This window comes from Zerene cesonia, chromosome 19 (genome assembly GCF_012273895.1).
Source record: "Zerene cesonia ecotype Mississippi chromosome 19, Zerene_cesonia_1.1, whole genome shotgun sequence".
Lineage (NCBI taxonomy): Eukaryota > Metazoa > Arthropoda > Insecta > Lepidoptera > Pieridae > Zerene > Zerene cesonia.
Window position 1 is genome coordinate 7,271,120 of NC_052120.1, and position 25,280 is coordinate 7,296,399.

Below are 25,280 nucleotides of genomic sequence, written 5' to 3' on the forward strand. Positions count from 1 at the left end.
TTGAGAGAGATAAGGATAGGATTGATGGCGAGAATAAATGAGAGGACTGGGAAAAGTAAGGAAAAGGATACAGGATCACGGTTGTGATGCTCATCGTACGAAATAAAGATTTCATACGATGTTTCATTAAATTTCACAATATATATGATGATACACTCGTATTACGAAGATATTCTGTGGGATTGCTGCATTTTTCTGGTACTCGACTCTCACAAAATAAAGCTGAAGTGAAGTGAAGTGATCGTTTACTTGGTTAAAATAAAAGTGTTTAGTTTAGCAGTTTCTATTTATCTAAAAATCTACCTTGTATAGCGATACAAACGATACAAAAAGGGCTTAATTATAAGATTTAATCGTAATTTTTTTCAATAGTTGGTGAAATTTCTTACAGACTTGAAATCGATTCATTTAACAAACAATATATACAACTATGAATTAACATAACCTCTTAACGAAGTCAAGCATTGTTGCAAGACAGATTTGCATCTCTGTCCTTTACCCTTTGTAGACTTTCGTAAGAGACGCGACAGCATTCACTGCTCATGGCCGCTCACTTGCAGACATTCTCCGCTACCCTCTCCAGTAGAAATAACTTGGATATGCAAAACTAATATACTAGAATAGAAGTACAATAGAACCGCAATTAACAACAGATGCAGGAAAATTATGTTATAGCTCCGGTAGTAATTGCGTCGTTGATATGCGTATAAAAATATCATCTGATCCTAAATATTTTGGCTTCGTTCTTAAATTCTGACTCAAAGAAATTATTTTCCTTTAATGACACAGAGGAACAACGTTACATTATATTATTATGCTCGTACTAATTGGTAGTTACGTTTACTGTCTCCATAACACTACCTATTTAAGATAATAACGACAAGAAAGACGTAGAAAAATGTGAGTAAATTGTCGGTATAGTTTGTTTAAATTCATTTATAGTTATAAAATGAAATCCATTTGCGACATCTACCCGCGTTCAAGGAATTGATGATACGGAACGAACGTAACAATTTAATACGGTTTGTGGGTTTGCATTACGAATGCACTACTTAGATAGACCAGTTTAACTTGATATACAGGAATTGTTCGTTTAGACGTGGCTACCATTTCGAACCAAATCCTTCTAAAGGTTCTTTCAGTGTTTACAAAATCAATCTTCATAATATTGAATATTTGAAACTGGTATTTTTATAACAGATATGCGACGTATATATATGTCGAATATATATCTAACACTTAAAGAACAAGAAATTAATATTTTAATGAATAGTGTTTAATATCAATACAATTCCCCATTAAAATGTGTCTATCGGTTTTCTGGTATTTTATGAATTATGACGATAATTTTCTTTTCACGACAACAACAAAGCCTTTTAATGATGGATAATAATTGGGCAAAACTACTAATTATTATGCCCATTATTTCGCAGTCATATACGACATGTCTACCATAAGAACACCTTGTCACAAATAGCGTAAAGAGGACAAAGTTTAAGTTTTGTTTACGAAGCCTACAATTGCATGGCCCCACTCCACAGAACGTTGCAGTAACTCAACAAGTCGCTGGTTTAGTCTTAAACCACCACCTCGGGCAGCTAGCTCGAGGTTCACTCACATACCAGTTATTTACCAACAAATCATGAAGATAATAATACTTTTAGTTTCAGTGCTCTGTAGTTCCACCGCAGAACATTATAAAACGAAGCGTAAGTACACATTGTCTTCCATTTACGCCATTTCTCGACCCACTTGCATCTAAATAAATAGAAGCCCGGCATTTTGTATTTCTTGACGACTATTGTATAATATTAGATTGATTTGCAATGCTTGTTATTTCGTATATAGATAAGGTAAAACATTCAAAATTATTTCAACGGTCTAATTAGTATGAATATCATGTATGTCATTATTATCCATTTAATAACCATTTTTTTATATTTCACAAATCAAAAACTATGAATATTCTGAAAAGAATTCGCTTTGCTATTATTAAATTTCTTGCTGAAACTTTTTTTATGTTTCGTTTTAGCGAGCTTCGTGAAAACATGTTCTTTAAGTGACCCTGACTTTGATGATTGTTCCCAAGAGGCCGTGCAATTACTCTTCAATGCTTTGGGACCTGGTAAGAGATTTTTGTTCTGGGTTATGCGAGTATGTAATACGGCAATTTATGTTATTAATGACTAATAGCTGCACGTAAGTAGCTGCAACATTACTGGGCAAGCACAGTAGGTATTACACAAGCTAAACGTGTTTGTTGGTTTAACCTCCTCATGCGCGCTGTGCTCCTATTACTTTTTAATTTAAACAAATTTATTTATTAATTTTTTAATATATAAATAAACCCTCATAGGAGGCCTGTATCCCAGCAGTGGGAACATATTATATGGGCTGATGATGATGATGATGATGATATAAATAAAAAAATATTTTGCTTACTAACCGGTGATTTTAATTAAATAAAAGAGCTGAGTTATTTTACTCATATTTAAATGTTATTTGCCATTTATTGAAATCACTCTAGCTGCGCTCCGCGGTTTCACCAAAAGTTGCCTATAAGTTATTCCAGTTGTCCAGCTGTCTTCGTACCAAATTTCATTGTAATCGGTTCAGTAGTTTTTGCATGAAAGAGTTACAAACACACACACATCCTTACAAACTTTCGCATTTATTATAATTAGTAGGATTTTATTCTCTTTATAACTGTGCTGTTTATTTATATACAAAATATATTGTCTAATTTAATAAATTGACTGGGCCAATCTAACTTATCGCAAATGGCGAGATTACAAACGATAATAATTGTGTGAATAACCAAGGAACAGTAAATCAATTTGTAATTGCTTTGATTTAAATAAATTATTTATCATCTCATGGTCCGACAAATACGAATCATCATAATATGTCACTGTGAAGTATAAATAAACGTGTAATGGAAATTATCTGAAAACGCTTAATTTTGCCGTAATACACTAACCACATAGGTATCTTACGTTCTGTTTACTGCGTTAGATATGCAGCCTCAATTACGAAACAAATATAAACTTGCGAAAAGCGATAGTTCTATTGCTTAAAAATTAATATTTTCTTTAATATTATAATTTAATAATTTGTTAACTAGGTCCATTAACAATCACAAGTGCCTAAGAATTACGTCTGACAAGGAGTATGAAAAAATAATATGCTTTTTTTTAATTTTTCCAAACGCAGACAAAACATTTGTGAATAATGCTGGGGATTTTAAATATTTTTACTTGCAACAAAGGTGGTATAACTAAACATAGTGTAAACTCATTACAGGTCTGCCAGAAATCGATCTACCTTCATTAGATCCTCTAAAAATACCGAAAATAAGGATTTTACAAGGAGAAGGCCCAGTTAACGTTAATGCTGCTCTTGATGATGTTATAGTTACGGGTTTCGGCAAGACCATCGTACTATTAAGTCAGTGAGTAAAGTTGCTCATATCTATGCGATCCTGGTATTCTTGTACCTGTTTGATCGACTGACGCGGATAGATCGCACAACCAACCCACAATCACAACTACGGACGGTACTAAACTTATCCATCCTACCTGCCGTGGGTTAGAATAAAAAATAAATAAAAACTAGATTATAATAAATGGAAAACCATTCTGTGATTTAGATAATGTTTTTTATTTGAAATTCAGGTATAATAATAATTACATTTAATAAAAGGTTCTTAATTTAAATAATGAGGTAATTGTGATGTTTTCAGAGTTGACAGCAAGACGTACGACTTTTACACGAAAGTAAGAGTTCCGAAAATAAGAATACAAGGCACTTACGACCTAAAAGGAAAAATTTTGCTAATACCGTTGGTTGGTAGGGGGAAATGTTGGTTTGAGCCGAGTACGTGTTGAATTTATATAAAAAATCTGTGTTAATTCTTTTTGACGTGTTGTATAACTGTTGTATAATTTGTTTCAGGTAACATGACCATAGACATAGTAAGCGATGTGAAGTTATACGATAAAGGCGGATTTACGTTTTTTAATGTAACTCAAGTCCATGTTAAATATAATATTGGGTTATTAAAATTATACATGCATAACTTATTCGACGGGATCTCATCTCTCGGTAAGTGTTACAAAATGACAAAAGCGCCATCTAGTTAATGTGAGAGGCATTAACATAAATAAGAGAAGAAACTTCATCACACGCGGCATTCATCTTTACACTATTCGCCTATAGATGTCAGTACAATAGGAATCAGGCACCTCTTGTTGTTCATGAATTCCTGGTACTAGTATGTTACAAATTGCAACGATTGAGACCGACCTTTCCCAAAGTTGCAAAATATTTTTTAATAAATTTATTTAAAATCAAATTAACCAAAGAAACTTGTTTATAAAAGAATAGACACTAATGGACTCAAATCAATGAACATTCGAGAATTGTTTTTAATTTTTATCGTTTTTTTTTCTATTTCAGAGGAAAGCACAAACGCTTATCTAAATGCGAATTGGAGGCCTGTGTCGGAGTCGCTGCGACCAATTCTTACAAAAACAATTGAAGATATTTTACTTGGCTTCATGCAGCAAATATTCCACAATCTGCCAGCTAGATTTATGATTGAAGATATTAAAAGTAATAATGTATTCAGCAAAAAGGATCAAAAAGAATAATTTAATTAAAAGATAGGTATTTTAGTTAATTAGTCATTTACTTCATTGTCACAATTTCTTGTGTTCTATCTACGTGTTGTCGAATTTATGAAGTTCAGAAATATTGGATTTACAAATTTGTTTGTAACTCGTACTTGACTGCTTTATATGTAGATTTATTCATAAGTTTAAGGTTTATGTCTACTTTTGTAAATAATCGATAATAGTATAAGCTAATTTAATATGTTATAATTATGTACTGTAAACAAGTAAATAAAATGATTCTAATTTCTAAAATAATTTCAAACGTCCCAATTTTACGACTACACGTGCTGTTTATACCTGAAGCTTCAGGTAAACATGCCAAGGTCACAAAAATTACTCATCCAGATTATTTGGTTTCAAAAATAGACTGAACACAATATTGGATTATAATATGAATAGACAACGAAATATATGTATTGTGTATTGGGTTACGAGTTTTAGTATTGATTTGAATATTGAGTTTTGAAAATCTTAAATTCATCAGCTTATTTTTTTTCATCATAAAATATTGATGTAGGCGTACATTAACTTGGTATATAAAATAAAATGATTATGCATTTACCTGCCAAATAGGACGACCAGGCATTTTTAAGGATTATTTGCTCTGAAACACTAGCACTCACAAATCACACGCGCACGTTTAGGTACGTCCACCACTAGATGGCTCTCTTGCAAAAGTGAAGAACAAAATAAGCTGTACTGAGTCATCTAACCTGTTTTATATGGGGCCGCAAAGCGCCTATCGATGTGAATACTGGTGAGAACGGACATTACGCAGAAACGGGCAAACGATACCCAAAATATCTCTGTACGTAGAAAGCCCGTATTGATGGAATAAACTATTATGGAAATTATTGAGTGTATAAATTTAATACAACACAGCTGAATGGCATATAAGTACAATGCCCTATAAATTTCAGAATACGACATACTTAGCATCCTATGTAGCACTTTATGATATAGATGGTATAGTAAATATCAATGGTATTTTTTGTCTTTTTGAAGTTTAATACATAAGTCTGAAGCTTCCAATACAAATAGCCATTAAGACGAGAATAAGATCCATATAAACGTAACCTACGAGAATAAGACGAAAAAAGAAATTAATATTAGCTACCGGTTAATTTATAGAAACTGAAATGTAATCGAGTTAGCAAATTACATTTCAACAGATGCTCATCTGTTGAAATCGGCGGAATATAAATAATGATATCAAAGTTTTACCGTAGGTATTCGATAATTCCTATTTATAAGAAGAATTGACCTTTGAAAATAGAACAAGGTTGTAATTTTGTGTTATTTCTATTGTGGTGTTTTTCTTTCATTTTCTTCGTTCATATTATAGAATACTTAATTATTTCACTAAACTTTTGAACAAACCACATGATATATCATATATGACTAAGACATGATAATGATAATGGAGATAATATAATAATTCTCTAAAAATCAATAAAGTATATTTTTACATATTTCATTTATCTTTTTAAAAATATTATGTATATAACCAAACGGTTGTGGGCTTATTGTATGAAAATAATATAGCCATTTCTGTATAAATATTTCTTTAAAAACCTAGTCATTGCTACGCAATACGGATATTTTATTTATCCCCAAAACAACGGTTTGTAATTTTTTTCTATTTGTTATGTGCGTCTATCAAGTAAAACACACACAAACAACTTAATTTATTATGGCAGTGATGCAATATTAGGTTTTACTGGTAGGCTATATTTAATTTGAGAAAAGTTAGGGGAGGGCTATCCAATCATGTAATCGAGACAGAAATGAGTTAAATCGCCCATACTCGTACGTCATTAAATGAAGTGTAATTTAGTGTGGAATAGGGCTTTAAAGAGCGTTCTAAATGTGAATTATTGATCAAAATCGAAACTCACGTGATTTAAGCCACGGGCGAAAAGCTAGTATAATAAAATGCCCCTTTAAAATTTGGGGAAAATAGGTTGAGATATTTACTGGCAACATATGCACTCAATTTCCCAATACCGCGATTAAATCCTGTGCCAATTCGAAACGAATAATTAAATTAACAAATAGCCTTAATCTCGTATACTATCAGCAATTTATGAATCCATAAAGAATCAATCTTATTTAAAACACAGAATGTTACAAAGTTTCCTTTTTAAAGTATCTACCATCTATAAATCCTATGCAGATTTCGACCGCAACCTTTCAATAATGTCAGTACACGTCCGTCATTAATAATAGCCAACCACGACTTATCGCTTCGTTACGAAATGCAACAGGTTTTGTATGCAGAATAATTGCATCAGATCACTCCTACATTCTCTGCGATCCTTGTCCAACAAGTTCCTGGTAAGGCAGACACTCAAGACAAAGAAAACTTCACCTAGGAGATTTTCAAAAAATTTCTTGAAGATTTTCATTCTTTAGTACATTTTTAGGGTTTCGTACCCTAAGGGTAAAACGGAATACATTTACTGTGCAATGAATGTTCACTGCTTGTCTGTCCGTTTGTCAGATTGTCTGTTCTCTCATTAACAGTCTTATTGAGAAAGTTAAAATTTTTAGAGACTATGTATTTCTGTTGCCGCCATAGCAACACATAAAAATTGATAGGTAACCATTTTCTTGCTGTTTGTTACTCTTAGTTTATTTGTAAACAACTTTTAGTGTTTTTTTTTTTTACCTTAAGCAAATTATAACAGACAGGATAGGAGGATTTTAAAACGAAACTGGAACCTTTTCCCATAATATTCTATATACAAATACAAAAATAGTTTGCCTTGTACTATAACTTTTGTTGATTTTGAGATGTTTTCTTCATTTGAAATTAATTGCCGTAAATGATTTTTTTTGCTATCGTTTAAAACATAATCGAAGCACAGAAATCACAGAAATAGGTTCGAGCGTAAACTGTTAACGGCTGTTACAATCAAGAGCAGCAGGCTACTGACCGAGTGACGAGCGATGACCCAGAGAAGGGTGCTCCGAAGGGGATAGGGCCCCTTTGGTGTCGTTCACAAAAGGAACATTAACTAGGACTGCATAAATGCTAAGAGATTGTGGTGCATACATGCACTTTGCACCGAATGTGCGTGACGTCACCCAGTTCTCATTGTATTGTTTGATATAGCACTTTTCATGTATTTCTGTTCAATTTGTTTTGCTCACGCCACATTATACGTTTGCAACCATTATAAATCTTATTCGATCATTTTTGTTTTTGTAGCCTCGAATAAATTCCTATCAAAATAACAAATAATATATTTTCCCGGCATGCTTGTCGACCGAAACCATGTAGGTATATAGATTTTTTACTCTTCATGTTATATTATAATTGTTGACTTGGGTACATTACACGCTGATCTATTCAATTAAATAAGAACTATATAACACTATATTGTAAGACAAGACGTAATACGCATAAAATCAGTTTGAAATAATGCAACTTTTTATTCCTATGGTCTCTTATTGTGCTTTTTATCAAAATAAAATCCATAAAGTAGAAAAGTGCCCAAAAAGTAATGTATTTTTTATTTTGTATTTGTTGCTCTATTCAATTAAGGTTGCTCAGTTGTTATCAAGGTTGTAAAGGTATTTGATAAAATAGTGTAAAGGAATTAGCTACTAGTCAAACGAGAAGAAAAATGTAAATTTATTCACCTCAATTTTTTATGAAACTAATATAAGTTTACACAACGTCGAGCATATTACTCAGACGCTTCTATTTTTGCCACTATCCTCAACTATGTGTAACGCGCACGAAATAACGGCCGTTATAGCGGATTCCGTTATTAAAAATAGGCTTTGAATATGTTTTTGCAACGCCACCCACGAATGACTGAAAATAATTTTCACGTTGTACCTGGCAACTGAAACTGGCGAAAGTAAACGCTGAATCACTATTGGAAGATTCCAGAAGAAATTTTTTATACATTTTATGGTAATTGATGAACGACTGACGTGTCTCCAGAAAGTTCTGTACCATCAACCTCGTGGAGCAAGTACTTAATGTTTCAGTTCAAGATTGTTACAAGAATAGCCCTCTGAATGTGATGCTTAAAATAGCACCATCCCACTGCAGCACTGGTCTTATTCACGTATGCTTTGACAGATTAGTCATCCGTCAAACATGCTAGTTAACAATTTAACCGAAACATATTTGAATTACATTGCAAGAGGTATGTACATCACTATTATGAAAAATACGATAATGTTACGTATAGTAACACTGCCTGTATACTTTATTGTGAAAGAAGGTCAACTGATTAGCAAAATAAAAATAAAACTTTTCTAAAAAATGGTCACCGTTTCTGGGTACTACTCAAAATTCTATATTCTAAAATTACAACATCCCTGCTAATATTATAAATGCGAAAGTTTGCAAGGATGTGTGTATATTTGTTGCTCTTTCACGCAAAAACTACTGAACCGATTGCAATGAAATATATAATGGTACGTAGACAGCTGGACAATTGGAATAACATATAGGCTACTTTTTATCCCGATATTCCTACGGGATACTGACTAACTCGGGTAAAACCGCGGGGCGCAGCTAGTTTTCTATAACAGAAAAAGAAACACGCCAGCTAAAAACCCACGGAGCTATCGTGTAACATAACCATTAAAAAAGAGTCGCATTGAGAATCTCTTTCGTTTTTGTCAAAACAAACATAATAAAATTACGTTTTTGCTAACCACTAAATACCAATTAATTATCTTTACAATTTACAATCTTTACAATCATATTTATCTTTAATTGAATCACAATTAAAAAAAAAACAGTCAAAAATTAAAGACAAGAACCGTTGATATAATATTATTATATGTATTAGTAAAAGAAGAGGTAACGGAGGAAACACAAAGACAAAAAATACGAAAAATACCTCAATATTATTTCAAATGTTAGTCAAATATATAGATAGACCGGCGAAAATGAAAAATAAAGTAGAATAACAGAAGAGCAGAAGAATTTAAAATAATAATCCATCCATCCATTAAATTAATCCGTCTATCAAAGTTCCTGTGAATTTATTTACTGTAGCGGCATGCTTGGAACGTGGCGTCCGTAAGTGGAGAATCTGGAGCAGGCAGTTACGATCGCCGCGTACTAGGACATCATAAGCTTGAAGTGGCTTAATAAATAAGATAAAATAATAAACGCGCCACCTTGTATCTAATGGAAATATTAAGAATTTTCATTTCTGTTACTATTTGATACAAGATGGCGTGAGTATTAAACGACGATATACGAACAGCGCCATCTATAGTTTTAGCAACATAATTTTACTAATAAAAATGTTATGTTCATTATTCCTAACTTTTGGGTTTTACTAGATGATATTATATTATTTTTAATGTAATAACGGAACTTCAAATTGTTATAATTTGATAATACGGGAAAATAGTTCTAGATCGAGCTTCAGTCTGTGTCACGGTCTTCATCAACGGTTTACCGTATGAGGAAAGAAACGAAATCTTTGCGTGCTGAGCATCGGGCTGAGTGACGTCAGTCATTCTTACACAATTTTTCGGCAATAGAAAATTTTAATAATAGCGCTGTCATAATTACACATAATTTTATTTTATGTTTGTTAGTTCATAGGTTATTATTGGGTGAACCGATATTTATGATCTTTTTAGTTTAAACTGATGGCCGCCATGATTTTTATTAAATTTTATCAATTTGAAAGCGTTTCAGTTTTTTGTTACAAATATTTAAATCTATTTAAATTATAATACTGGGTTATAAAAATGAAAACGGGATCTTGTCTAAGACAGTGAATTTATTCGCTATCATTAATATTACATTACTATGTACATGTTTATCATTATTTAATTGCTTACAGCCAAATTAATAATTCTGAAGATGAGCTTATTCTAACAAAGATGAAGTTAATACTACGTTGGTATATAATACTGATATTGATAAATATTGCTTACAATAAACACTATTTTAAAATTGTAAATTTAAAGCATATTTACTCAACGACTACGTTCATAATTCACAACTTTTTACTAGAATTATTGCGATGATACAATCTGCATTGTAATTAATAACATAATAAATAGTTTAAAATTTATATTATTGCTTCGAACACGTATTAATGAATGTTATGTACAAATTTCATTCCTATTTTTAAGAGTATATTAGAAATACGAAAACTTAATTACATTTGGAATGATCGATATTTATAACGACTAGTGTATAAGACTAGAATATTATATTTATGTACATTTAAGCCAATAGAAAATAAATGTTTATTTACATACAAATTAGTTACCAATATACACAATATTTTTTCATCGATTCGCTTTTATAATTCTTATACCAGTTCATCGTAGCTTTCGTGGAATTCTTGTGCTAAATCATCATTTTCAAATGTTTCCTTTTGGCATATTACCTCTTTTTGCGCAAGAAGTCGATCACAATCGTTCAAGCGTCCAAGCAAAACTTCATACACACGTGTCATTGATACAACTTTTTCCTTGCACGAGGGGTCTCTTTCAATGGCAAAAAGGCGTGAATCCAGCAATTTTATCGCTGCTACGATGTAGTTTCTGAGCGTTTTAGTTTTATGCTCGCTGCTTATACGCTCGAGGAAAGCACAAACTTGTCTCTCCCCACACAGGAGAACATCAACATCATACGCCAGCGGCGAGTGCTGCCGATGTAAAAATGCGATCAATCGTTTTGCATATCGCCGGTATGTTCTGTAGATTTTTCGTTTCCTCGTTCCGAGCGTTCGACCCATCGCCATGGTTTTTTTCATGTCATCAATCACAGCTTTGTAGCCAGCGTCAATTTTGGAATCAAATATGTCTTGCAGTCGTGTTTCTACTGGTTGTAATTCATACGGTGCTGGTGATGGCGGCAGAGATGGAGAAGATGGTGGAGGTGAAAGAGGCAATGAACTGCGGGCACTGTCTTCGCCCTCGCTTGATTCACTGGATACGCGGCTTTCAACTGAACTGGTTTCAGGCACAGTGTACGGTCTAGCTCGGGTTCTTGTCCTTTGAACTCGCGCTGGTCTCGGAGCCGTTCTTGCATTATAAGCTGTTAGAACATTCGCATCCTGCTCCGTCAAGGGGCGACTTCGTTGAGTTGCAGCTAGAGGTATAATTCTTATTTTAACAAGTGCGTAACTTTGGTGTATTTTCGCTCTGATCCGTGGATCGTCGTAATCGGACCCCCAAAGATCTCTTATAGCTGATTCTTTCAAATAACGAACTTGGCAAAGTTCACCGTTAAAGAATCTTTTACGTTGTTGTTCATTGAGAGCGTCTCGCTCGGCTCCGGTCAGTCCATGTATTTTCGTGAGATGATCAGGAAGTTTTCCATATGTGAACCGAGCGCAATCTTCAATGGGACAAGGTATGTTGGCGTGGTTTTGTTTCTTTGTACGAGCACCGGCGGTTGTCGGCGCACTCATTTTTATGAGATCTGTAACAAAAGATAAATTGTTTTTAATACCCATTTTAGTAGTAGTGATTACCTACGTTACAACTGAGTTTTTTGCCTTGCTTTTCATCTTTGATTCGTGTAATCATATATATAATAACCTAAACAAATAATAAAATAGTTCTGTAATTTTACAAGTAAATTGAATATCGAACAGACTATTTATGCTCAGAAGAAGCTGTTATTACAATAAACATTGCTATATTAGACATGAGTTAATTTATTTAGAGTATGTTTATCAACAAGGGTGGCTGTCCGAGTATAATAATTGTGTTGACGGAGGCCGTCGGCTGTTTGTGGAGCTGGCCCTTGTCCTCCGTTTAATTTATTGAAAACAATACACATTCTTCGGCGATTTCTGCTCTTGCCTTTCATTTGTCTTCAAGCTGTTATTGAAATAAAGAGTGTATGTAGAAAAGAGATTGTAAATGATAGTAATATAATTTAAAAAAGTTAAATGCAGAGTAAATGATGTGATCGTATCATCTTTAGATAAAACAGAATAAGTTTTCTTTTGTACTTAGTTACACATAGGAACGCTTTTAATATTATAATATAATCTACCTAAATAAAACTTCACAGCGCATTTTTTTTACATACATAAAGTTATTTCATCAATAACAAGCACAAGCACTGTACAACATTATAAGAATATAAAAAACAATAATTAATAAGATTAAAAGCATTTCAAGAATTTTATTGTTATCATTTCAAATAAAATTTTAATAGATAGGTACATAAAACTTCTCGAAATAAAATTAAGATTATTTAAGATAGAATAGGGTACTTATAACAACGTAGTAAAGCTAAGACGGAACAACAATGACTGTAATATTGCAGACCATTCGAAGCGGTTTGATTGAGCCAATATTTATTTTTGAAATTAGCTTGTACCGCCGACGTCTTGGGCCGGCCCGCGAAATTATAAATAATCTAAATTAAACGGTTCCCAAGGGAGACCGCCCACGATATCTTGCTATTGTTTAATATTCTTCAATTAATAATTTTGATTAGCTCAGCTATAGCCTTGTAAAACGAAGATCGAAAATTACCTTTTTACAGAATATTTAGAATATTATTAATGGTTGTTCAGTTCCAGATATATGATTAAACTAGCTGCGCCCTGTGGTTTCATCCGCGTAAGTCCGTATCCCGTATTAATATTAGTTGTCCAGCAATCTATGTACCAAATTTCATTGCAATCGGTTTAGTAGTTTTCGCGTGAAAGATCAACAAACACACACACATCCTTACAAACTTTCGCATTTATAATATTAGTAGGATAGGATTATAGCTCACATTTTAGTACTAATTAGATTTGCTCTTATCCTGCAATTTATATTATTTCGTTACAGTTTTACATGCGTCATATAACAAGCAGTAGGAGGTATACATAGTTATTTTCAAACAATATTGCGTTTACATATTAATTAAATCTCTGCCAATAATGTGTATTTTAGTATGGTTATTATTATTAAAGTTCTTCTTTTATTTATTTTGATAGATTACTAAAGCATCAACAGAAGGATATATGGTAACTCATCATAAAATTAAATTGAAAATTGCATAACGAAACGTTACGGTTAGTCCCTACTAATCACTCCCACAAAGTGATCATGTTATATGACACAAGTGTCACGAATTTCGTATTAGAAAGTTTTCATAAAGAGCTCCCCTTTAAGAGGAAGTGAGACTTGAATAAATAACTAATTTGCATATTTAATACAGGTATCGCGCTCAGATTCAATTGTTTAAATCTCTGAATTATTAAACCATGCCGCGGTTAGCTTATTACCCTCTGGCTGTAACAATCAAATATTCAGATCAGCTTTTCTTTAATTAGTCATGTTTTGCAATTAATATTTTATTTGAGCAAATTTACATTTGAATGATTATAGTTGACTAGCTGCGCCCCGCGGTTTCACCCACGTAAGTCCGTATCCAGTAGGAATATTGGGATAAAAAGTTACCTGTATGTTATTCCAGTTGTCCAGCTGTCTACTTAACAATTTTCATTACAATCGGTTCAGTAGTTCTTGCGTGAAAGAGTAACAAACACGCACACATCCTTACAAACTTTCGCATTTATAATATTAGTAGGGTTAAACATTTTAAGTCTCGCACTAATAACTAATTAGGACGAAAAAGTCTGTACTTGGTTGATTTTTTCACACTCGCCTTTACTATATCAACATTTATCTTAGTAGTTAATTAAATTACTAGCTTTTCTTAATGCGGAATAGTAAAAGATGTTATAATGCATATATACCTTCCACTTGAATTACTCAATCTACAAAAAAACCCATGAAAATCCGTTACGTAGTTTTAAAGATTTAAGCATACATAGGGACATAGGGACAGAGAATGCGTACTTTGTTTTGTACTATGTAGTGATTTAGCATAAACAGCAATATTTATAAAAAATCATGAAGTTGTTTTAGTCAAGACGCAATTAATATTTTTAAGGCTGTTTTATGTAGAGTTTTTAAACTTTAGACTGATATAATAATATTGCATACTGTATTAGTAAGAGAGAATGCTGATTTTTTCCCTTTTTTTTTATCAATATTCATATACAAAAAACCCTTAAAACATTAATAATAATAAATAACACCTTGTCCACCCAACTATTTACGATATTTTTTTTCATTTCAACTACTAAACTAATGCAATAAATCCGAATACAAAAAACTTTTTATAAGTAAACTGGTTATATTTCGATTGCATCGTGTGAACCATATTATAGATTTTCATAAAACTCAAGTCTTCACAACAGAGGTGCACAGCTATGCAGGGAGATGGGAGGTAAACAGTAAACAGAGGGGAGACGTAAACAAGGGTGCTCTCCGATACAATAAACAATTAGTTCAATCGATATACGTGTAACTATAGACGAAACTTTTACGACTACACGCGTCTATCTAAATGTTTTTAAAACGTTTCTTTGAGATTGTTATTGTGACTGTTGTCCAATTTTGTACAATATTTATTAAAATAATGACATACAATTTGAACTGTTTCTGCTTATTAAAATAATTGCATACAAAATATTCATCTTAATCGGATATATTGTAGCTCAATTTTTTTTTATTTAGCAATACGAGCCATTACGAATGTTTGTTTTATTTTGAAGCTAATTTGGCTACGAACCTGTTTCAATAATATTTTGAAAAAAATATTTCAACCGCTTTAAGATACGACTATTTCATTCCTGAAAAACATGCTTTAATGTTTTTATACCCAATTTTGAATAAGTATAGGAATAAGTAATATATTTTAATGCGAAAAGAACGTTTGAATATTCATTTTAAAACGTTATTTGGTCTATTGCTTATTGAAACCAATAATTACTTATTAGATTGATATGAGATGAATGTTACAAATGTAAAATAAATAATCTCAGTGCATTCATTAATTACCTAACTTAACACTTTTGACGCACTGGATCATTTATCAAATTTATTAGGAGACCAGGAACTAGTTCGTGGTATCTTATAGTATCCAATTAAGAATACTCATGAATATGTATTCGCAGATTTTTTGCATTTCACGAGTTGTAGATATTAGGGAGTAGATATTTAATAGTCTTTTAGGAGTTAAGGTAGATATGGGCTAGTAAGTGATTTGAATACTGAATATATTCAATAGCTCTTATTAATTCGTTATTAGGAGAATTTAACAACGATGTCATAACATAATAGGTACCTCATTACATAATACTATTTACATAATGTTACTGAGAAGAATAAAGATTACAATTTGCGGTATACCATCATATCATTATATTATAGTACCTGCCTATAAATACCCTATAAACATATTTAATTCAAAGATATTGCCTTGGTTAATTCATCTAAAAATATAAATTATTCTCTAAAAGTGTATAAATAATTTAATATGACTGTGCTAATACAGAATAGTTAACAGAAAATGTATGGTAATTTATATTTCACAAATGTTTTATTCAATTTAAATACGCTTACTTTTAAATAAGTACGCATACTGAATTTTTACAATTTTTATTGAATAGTACTTAATATATTATCTAACATAATTATTTATATCAATAAAAAACCGACATGATTACCTCAAAGTCACAAAAAAATAAATAAATAGAATTTCGTATACTAAATTATATTAATTATATTAAATAAAACATACACAAAACACAACATACATAAAATACATTATAATAATAATAGTATAGTGCAATTTACAAAAGTAATGCCTTTCATAATATATAATATCTTACCTGGATATGACAAACAATCTCCAAAACTGCCGAAGTATCTTGTTTACGTCAGTCAACACGTTGTTGTTGTTTATTGTGTACCGGAAAACAATAGAAACGTGCTCCTAGCACTGCGACCGACACTCAACTGACGTTACGTAACAGATCCTGGCAAATTCCTGCACTCATCCCTCAATTTTCATGCATTTTCTCCCACAGCTTTTCCTTTTTATTATGGCCTTCCACTCCCCTCGCTGCAGCTATAAATTACATCAAAACACCGGCTGTTGTATGACGCGATAGAGGTCTCAACATAGCGGTTTGCATTTCAGCGTGTAAGCACTCGGCTATGTTCGGAAAACTTCGCGTGGAAAATCGGAGTTAGGCTCCGCCTTCTAGACTTAGTGCAGTGGTGAAGAAAGAGGCAGTATCAAAAGTTTATAATAAGTGAGGCATTGTGAATGTGAATAAGAACAGTTTTAAGGGTGTATTCATACATTTCTAGGATATAAAGGTGTTCGGGATATTTATGTGGTTCAAAATGAATTGACGGTTTGCAATGAAACATAAAATTTTATTAGTATCGTTGAAAAATGTTTCAATTTAAATAATGTATACCTGTTTGTTAAGAAGAGTTTGTGTCAGTGTATGGAAATATGTAATTTACTTTTAAAATTATCAGTTATCAAAGTGACTAATAGACCAAGATTTTCTATTTACCCATTTTTTATATCATACGATTTATTTAATTAATTGTCAATATAAATATTCATTTAATATGTATATCATAAAATATTTTTGTTACATATGTTTCACAATGTGTAATCCAGAAATCATTGTTATGTTTATGTAATTTTCGAACACGATGTTGTGAAATTGTTGATTCGTATAAATGATAATGACTTAAATATTATCCTACAATATTCTATATTATGTAGACAGGATATTATTGTAAGGAACGCCCATTGAATGGGCGTGGTTCAAATGGAATACGCCCAAAACCGTCTTTATTGCTGGAAGCCGAGATTCCGTGAAGTGAGACAATTCATTGTAACACGTCTAAATCCAGGATATCGAGTTTGAAGAGACGATCTCTATAAAAATGTAATATTTCATTTGGCCGGATTACATTGAGTAATATAGCAAATCATATTGATCGGTCTAACTTTCTAGACGATTGATTAATACCTATGGGGTGAAATTTAATCACACATTCGTGTCTAGAGTCTATCTACATTTATATATTATGAGGTAACTGTATTGAACTTTATTTATTTATAACTTTATTTCCCTTACATAACTTACTCTCCATGGAGATCCCTGGAATCATAATTAAATTCAAATCATATTTAAATTATCATTGGTCGAATGATATTAACAACAACAACACATATAATTTTGCTTACTAAAAATAATATAAAATCACCATTGTCAATATTCAGTACATTCGAACGTTACGTAAATGTACATTGATTTTATCTCGGCGCGAATTTCATAAACAATAAATATTGTTTATTAATATTTCGGGATATAACGATTAAATAAAAAATTTTAATGCTGTAGGACGTTGTCAATCATAACTAAAGATTACTTTAAATGTATCAAAATCAGTTAATAGTTATTATTTTTATGAATCTATTAACTATCTAGGTATATATCCAAAATAAATATTTAACTGTATTGAAATACAATTTTACAAAAATATTTGTATTTTCTTAGTTTAATATAGAAACTGTTGGCTGATATTTTAAAATTAATAAAAATATGCTAATTTATCGCCATTTTGGGTGACTTTGAACGTATTTTTAATTTTTCGTGGATAATAGTAGTTATCTTTATTCTAGTTTAATTTATTGATGGGTGTTCTTTTGTGTCTAAAATTAGAACAATTATACATATTAAAAGATATCTTAAAACTGGCGTTTAAAGAAGCTTTCTATCGTTCAAAGTTAACAAGACTTTTGGACATATTGTCAGTCATCTAATACATTTTCACATAGGGATACCATTTACAGGGAAAAGACAATTAATAATATGGACACACAATATGAAATAAAATTTATTTCAAATACATTCAAAACATTATTTTATTGTATAATCATTACAGTCATATAATATCCATAAATACTGTCAATTTGATCACTCCGATCATAGCGTGGTTTGTTCTATGTAGTTTTTTATATTTTCCTATTTTTATAAGTATATTTTATCATCGATGTTATGATTTATTTATATTTTTAATATTAAGTAAAAAGATTTAACAGTTTTATCTTAAGACAATATACATAGTATCGTTTTTGGGGCACACTTACACGTGAGAAGCGTCTATCTTTCTAAATTTTTTCTCAATCTGAATACGTCTAAACAGATCAGTAATACAGTTAAGTAGGTGCTGCATATTTTTAAGAATGGTACAATATGTGTACTTGGAATATCTGAAAGTAATATCGATTCCTATCGTTTTTCTTTTATATAAACTGTAGGATTTTGATATTTATGATTTGATCATAAACCAGAGCATAGTTCAATTTGGACAAAACTATTGTTTCACAGAGACACTTAAAAAATCGTGAACTATATTCAATCTTCGCTAGCAGCGTCGAAAGTCTTATTTCATCACAAAATGTTATTATTTTTTTCATTCGCGTCATCTTTTTCACCACTGAATTTTAAATGACGCATTGATATATTAGCGTGGTTGATTATGGTCTAACTAACACAGAGCTCATATGTGCTTGTTGTAGGAATAAAAGACCTGATGATGATGGAAATGTATACCTAATTCATTTACATCATCATACGTAGAACCACTCTACATAGGCGGTTTGAAGTTGTTAGGTAGCGTATTATATTACAGAAAGTATGTGAGGATGTATGTATGTGATTGTGTATGTTTGTTACGATTTCAGGCAAGAACTACTGAACCTAATGCAATGAAATTTGGTACGTAGATAGCTGGACAACAGGAATAACACATAGGCAAATTTTCGTATCGATATTACCTACGAGATATGGACTGACGCGGGTGAAACCGCGGGGCGCAGTTAGTAACTTGTGAATTGGAAGTATTATATGACTAATCTAAAAATAAGTATATTATGCATAAATTATCGAAATAGATTAATAAAAATATATATAAAATTCGAAAAGCAATTCGAATCGAAACGTAAATGAAACTGACTATGTTGTGTATACGTATGTATGTGTAACATGTTTAAAACTGATTTATCTTTAATCAGTTTAATATGACTTATGTCTCTTTCTTTTGATTACGATGAGAAATCAAAATTTTCCGTCTTTGGGTTCAATATTTATCACTTTTTAAATGATTTAGAATTCATTTAAGATAAATGTTTTATAATTATTTTCCGCTTTAATCACAATGATGTAAATTATATAATAAACATGTGATTTATTTTCACGTTTCAGATGAGCACCGAGTAATAATATGATAATACATATTGATTTAATAAGATTGTTTTGCAATATGTGTGAGACTACATGCCATTATATTAGTTTCATTTCTATCTAAAGAAAAAGCACACTTTTTGTAAAATTTGAATTCATAGTATTTTGTACAGAAAAATAACGACATGTTAGCATTTACGTACTAATGTTTTCATAGTTTTAAATGGTAAAAATATAAAAATATTTAATACAAGTTACAATTTGTATTCTATAGGCTATATACGTACAACGGGCGTGGTACATATATAGCCTATAGGCTTCCTCAATAAATGGGCTATGTAACACTGAAAGAGTTTTTAAAATAGGACCAGCAGTTCCTAATATTAGTGCTTTCAAACAAACAAACAAACAAACTCTTCAGCTTCAGCTTTATTATATTAGTATAGATTATGTAATTTGTAGGGTTGACATTATGATATTATATCAAGATGAATAATAAATTTATTTGTTACGAAGAACCTATTAATTTGAATTAATAGTATATTATTTCGGATTTATCGATAAATCCGAAATTATACTACTAGAAATTGTAAATATTTTGATGAAATCGTTTACATTATAATTTCATGTATTATTATAATCCGCACAGTTGTTCCAAGGTATCTAAGTATTATCATGCATACTCATACTCCATAATTGGTGTTTTTGGTTTTATTATTCCCCAAGTATAATTCCCATAGTAAAGGATAAAATCTATCATATAACGGCTAAATTGCTTTATTAGTAGTTGCTTATTTCTTTTATGGGCAAAGGTTCAAAAGAAGTTATATCACCGAGATCATGATGTTAATTTAAATCCGCTATAGGTGTTATAGTTTAGGCTCGGTATCCTTATTAATCAGTCGTTTATATTATTATATGTATATTATATGTATATTATATATGATAATATTTCGAAATTTTTACAGTTATTTTTATAAGATCTTGAGTAGGTGACGGTGGAATCATTAATCAGGCAATAATATGCATCCCGCGATAAAAACAGCGGGCTGGGATGAAAATATGCATACCGAAAGTCTAATATGGACGTAACCGCGTGTACATTTATTCAGGTAAATGTATTAACCTAATAGATTAATTATAGTTTTTCTCATATGTAAGATAAGGTCTAACCTAGTGATGATTCATTTGTGCATTTTGTCTCTTATACTTGTCTTTTGTCTGTATTTTAATGTAAATTTTGTGTGCAATAAAGAATTATTTACCTATATAATATAAGTATAAGCGATACTATTATAATTATTGTGCACCTTTTATAATTGATAAATACATATGATAAATTAGGTTGATGTTAATGTCTTGTTATAAGTGTGTGTGTGTAAGTTGTTAATAAGTAAATAAGGGTGAACTTTCCATAATTTTATAACTTTAATTTTATGTTTTATAACAGAAATATCAATGGTATTAATTTACGTAATCTTATGCTCAAGGAAGTTAGGTAAAAAGTATTTTTGAAGAAAATATTTCAATTTCTCAATAAACCTGTATAAAGCTTGAAGATTTAATAATAATAATCAGTTTTGAGTTTAATTTATCTGCATTATGTTTATTTCATTTTATTAATTAATAATACCAATAAGTCTTTTAGTAACGTCTAGCTAACCGTAACAATACTCAACATTCGAGTAATGTCCACCGAGTGTTATCACAAATTTTTTGACATAATGATGATAAAAATATGATGTTGAGCTCCCCTCCGGATATCCGATGGATATTGTGTTATCCGGCACAATAAGACGCTCGTGATAAATTTGTACCGGGAATGCTCCTTGATTGATAATCTTGTGGTTACAGAAAAACACTCTGTGAGAATTAAATCGAACTTATTTGTAGGGAAGGTGAAACAAACGATGACTGTTGTACATGGAGCTAAGGATCTTTTAGCTAGCGGTCCTGGAATGTATGAATATAGAATAACCTTGTTTTATGACGGCAAACTATATTTGATCCGAGATCAGCAGATTTAAAACAATAATTAATTTAACGGCGCCAAAAACGTGCATTCAAAATTGTGGAAAAGCAATAAAAATCTATCTATCATCATATTCAAAATTTCTCATTTATCTTTTTTCTACATACGCTATCTGCGCTACCACTTACACCCGAGAACATTTGCAGAAGCCGTAAGAACGTTAACAGATCTTACGCCTCTACAAATAAATAACCGGTTATAATGGGAAAGGATAATGAAAGGATTGACAAGAGGAATAAAGGAAAGCACTGGAAAAGGTAAGGAAAAGGACGGGCCTTCAGATTACGCTCATTACTTTAGCTATTTGCGAATATTTTAAAGGTACGATGCGATTAAATATCCTTTACTTTATACAAATATTCTGCCAGAATGATCACGCGCGGTTATTTTAAACATTCGTTGAATTTCGTAGTAACTGAATAAAAATAATTTGCACATAAATGTTATGCAGCGTAAATCATAGGGCGGCGTGCATAATAATATAATAAAATAGGGCCCCGATACTTTGTTTATTGTTTTGATGAGTTGGCGAGTTTTCCCCCATGCAGCGAGAACGGGTATGCCGTCTACCCGCATATGCTCAAGAAAAATTATCAGGAAAAATTCCCAAAGATATTTGCTTTGCGAGGATACCCTAATTGAATTGGGGATCAGTTGTATCCAAATTATAAAAGTTTTGGTAAAAAAATATTAGTTTTTTTAAAAATTCTATGTATATGATACATAGAATCATACTACAACAAGTCGTTATAGTATGCTTAATTTAATGAATAAAAACAAGGCGCAAGAGATTTTTCTATAATGTATTAAATATATCAACAATAATACTAATAGAAGTCTAGCTTACATTCACACATTTAACACATTAATAATTTTTGACTTTTCTTTAAAACTTAAAAATTTTCTTTTTTCTATATTGCCTAAGTTAAAGAATTGCTCCTAACCTCAAGCTTATTCTGCTTGCTATAACAATATCCCCAAAATAAGTGTGCAAAGTTAAATGAGTTCAGTTAAAGAAAGACAAACACGAGTCTAGACATCAGTTACTCTTTAAAAAGGTTATTTGCTCGAATGTTTTCACAAATGAGTCGGATAAATTGCGAACTATCATGGTATTCGCAAATCGAATGGAGTTTGTTTGGTCACCGTTGCGATTAAGTCACTGAATTTTTTATACAGCAGATTGTCGTGAACAACCGTTGAATGTTTTTACTTCGCTTTTCGGAAATACACGTGATTGTCGGCTGAATAATGTAGCTCGCGCTGATCGTAGCAGCGATTTTTCAATTACATCACAATGGGCATGTTGACGTTGCAAATAAAAGAAATTGATATGAAGTTTTACTTCATATGATAATATTATTTAATTAATGTTAAAGTATCATGGTGAATAATTAAAAAAATTTCTATTTAAAATACGGATCAAACACGTAATTACAATAGACTAAAAAGAGCATAACGTGCTAAAATAAATAATCTAATAATAGAGAATCACTTTTCGAATGTAAGTGTGAGAAAAATTTCAAGCATTATCTGTAATTTGAACAATCAGATATGTTAAACAGAACTTAAGTATCGATTGGTAGCAAGATGCGGTTCAATAACGATATTCTATAGTAGATTATTTCAGTTTTTCACCGCAAAATGCCTCTAAACGCAAAGAGCGTTCCGTCAGCCATTTTAAGGGAACCGATGGGCTGTCACCGCGAAGTGTTCGATAAATGAGAGGTCGTTTTTTGTCCTCAAACTAGCAACGGTCACCGATAATATCGCAGCCGACGCTACTGCGTAATGTCCGCGAGGATTATTACGATATAAATTGTTCACAGTTGCCTTTGTTTAGGGTTGCCGCATGTGCGTTTAGTTAAAAAATGTGACACTAATATATATGTGTTAAAATAAAAGTGTAATAATGCTTTTAGATGCCTATTTAATAATGAATTAAAGCTGTTCATTAAAATTATGGAAGATTATAAGTCGTACTAGTACTAATATTTGTGTTTTGATTTCGTGGAAATAAAATAAATGATATGAACAAAATTATAACTTTATTATGTAGTTTCATATGACCTTCTTACATTATTTTTATATATTGAAATTATACAATATACGATGCACTTCAATTTTTTGGGCAAGCTGCCGTTAGACATACAGCAATGCGTAGAATATTAACTATCGACTATACCTTCCATAGTTTTAAGAACTTTCTACATTACCAAGCTGACATTGGCCCTAACTTCTGTCCGTCTATTACTATTACCACATATACCTTGCATTACTATCAATTCGGAGATTACTGCACATATTTTGAACTTCTCTGATATTATATCACAGTAACTTATGTAATGATAATAATTGTTACTTAATTTTAAAGGGTTCAGTAAAATAATCATGTGATATAACAAACCTTCAACCCAACTTTAATCTATCAATTACCTAAAAAAGAGAATTATATACAAGAAAAGTCTTATTTGGACTTTTATTTTTTTCTTTTGTTTTTAAATAAATTTAAGTAAATCATATGACTTACTTTCCAATGGTGGCAGCCCTACCGTTTTTCTTATTTTCCGCATTGACCAGTCACTCCCCGAAGGAACATTTAACGATATTAGGGCTTTATTTTTTATAGTTCGGCACAAAGAACTGCGCGTTATGTGTGACAAACTGGCCACTATACGTTGTGGATATTCACTTTATGGACCATTGGGTATTAGCTAGTACTGAGATATGAGTTTCCCTTTTTATTGTATATGTTTAGTTTATAAAAATTATTTGCCACTATTGGAAAATGTTTAGAACGATTGGTTACCTAACAAAACGGTTTTATTAAGCATCCGATAAAACGAAAAATGAGACATAATTATTTATGACATTTTTTGTGGCATATTATCATAATTATATGACGATGCAAATATTTGCATCGTAAATAAAAATAATATCGATTATATAATCGATATATATGATATCGATTATATAATCGATATTATTTAATAACATTATTCAAATGCTATAAAGTTTCGCCTTTAAACAAAAAATATCATTTTACGCCAGCTATTTCACATCCAAATACTTTCAGGTGATATCAAAAGTTGCAACAAAGCCCTTGAAAAAATCCCATTGTTATCGAGGGTATAATTTATTAGGGGCCCGGCTCACTGGGACCTTTTTTTATATATCATCGCATTATCCCCACTTGGCGAGTTACAACTTCTTAAAGAAAATCAGGGGAAATTAATTTAAGCATTTAAAACTGTCCCAAACAACGTCCTGACTTTATGCTGCCTTTGATAAATGTCACTTTATAGGGCTTTTTTATTTGTCCCATAATTTATGTATAAGTATTATCACCATTTAGCAAGAATTGCATGTAGCTCTGTGTTATTTAGATAGGGTTTTTTAGGTCACACGAACGTAAAGCTAAATTTATATAATAACGGGGAATCATTCGTAAATATATCTAATGAGCACAATAAAAGAAAGTAATAC

General features: G+C 31.3%; 3 protein-coding genes across 3 annotated transcripts in view; 1 reads left to right on the plus strand and 2 right to left on the minus strand.

Annotated features, from left to right (window-relative positions):
- LOC119834673 (muscle-specific protein 20-like) overlaps positions 1–5,940 on the minus strand; it is a 26,097-nt gene extending 20,157 nt beyond the window's left edge. Inside the window, exon 1 of the mRNA XM_038359106.1 lies at positions 5,239–5,940. Within this exon, the coding sequence (XP_038215034.1) occupies positions 5,239–5,262 (24 nt within the window). The 5' untranslated portion in view covers positions 5,263–5,940. The remainder of the gene's footprint in view (positions 1–5,238) is intronic.
- LOC119834671 (circadian clock-controlled protein daywake-like) lies at positions 1,548–4,855 on the plus strand. The gene is made up of 6 exons (XM_038359102.1): positions 1,548–1,709; positions 2,033–2,125; positions 3,304–3,451; positions 3,743–3,876; positions 3,955–4,104; positions 4,459–4,855. The coding sequence occupies exons 1-6, from the start codon at positions 1,643–1,645 to the stop codon at positions 4,650–4,652; spliced, it is 786 nt and encodes a 261-aa protein (XP_038215030.1). The 5' UTR covers positions 1,548–1,642; the 3' UTR covers positions 4,653–4,855.
- Positions 5,941–10,987: 5,047 nt separating the features above from the next.
- LOC119834347 lies at positions 10,988–16,494 on the minus strand. The gene is made up of 2 exons (XM_038358690.1): positions 16,376–16,494; positions 10,988–12,105 (listed from the first exon to the last, which is right to left on the minus strand). Exon 2 carries the CDS (start codon positions 12,092–12,094, stop codon positions 10,988–10,990), a length of 1,107 nt encoding a protein of 368 aa, XP_038214618.1. The 5' UTR covers positions 12,095–12,105; positions 16,376–16,494.
- Between the last annotated feature and the right edge of the window lie 8,786 nt (positions 16,495–25,280).

Excerpts from the sequence above, each read along its gene's own strand:
- LOC119834671 (XM_038359102.1), top strand. The coding sequence starts at position 1,643 with ATGAAGATAATAATACTTTTAGTTTCAGTGCTCTGTAGTTCCACCGCA. Across the intron at positions 1,710-2,032 it reads AGAACATTATAAAACGAAGC|CGAGCTTCGTGAAAACATGT; the intron begins GTAAGTACACAT and ends GTTTCGTTTTAG. Across the intron at positions 2,126-3,303 it reads CTTCAATGCTTTGGGACCTG|GTCTGCCAGAAATCGATCTA; the intron begins GTAAGAGATTTT and ends AACTCATTACAG.
- LOC119834347 (XM_038358690.1), bottom strand. The coding sequence starts at position 12,094 with ATGAGTGCGCCGACAACCGCCGGTGCTCGTACAAAGAAACAAAACCAC.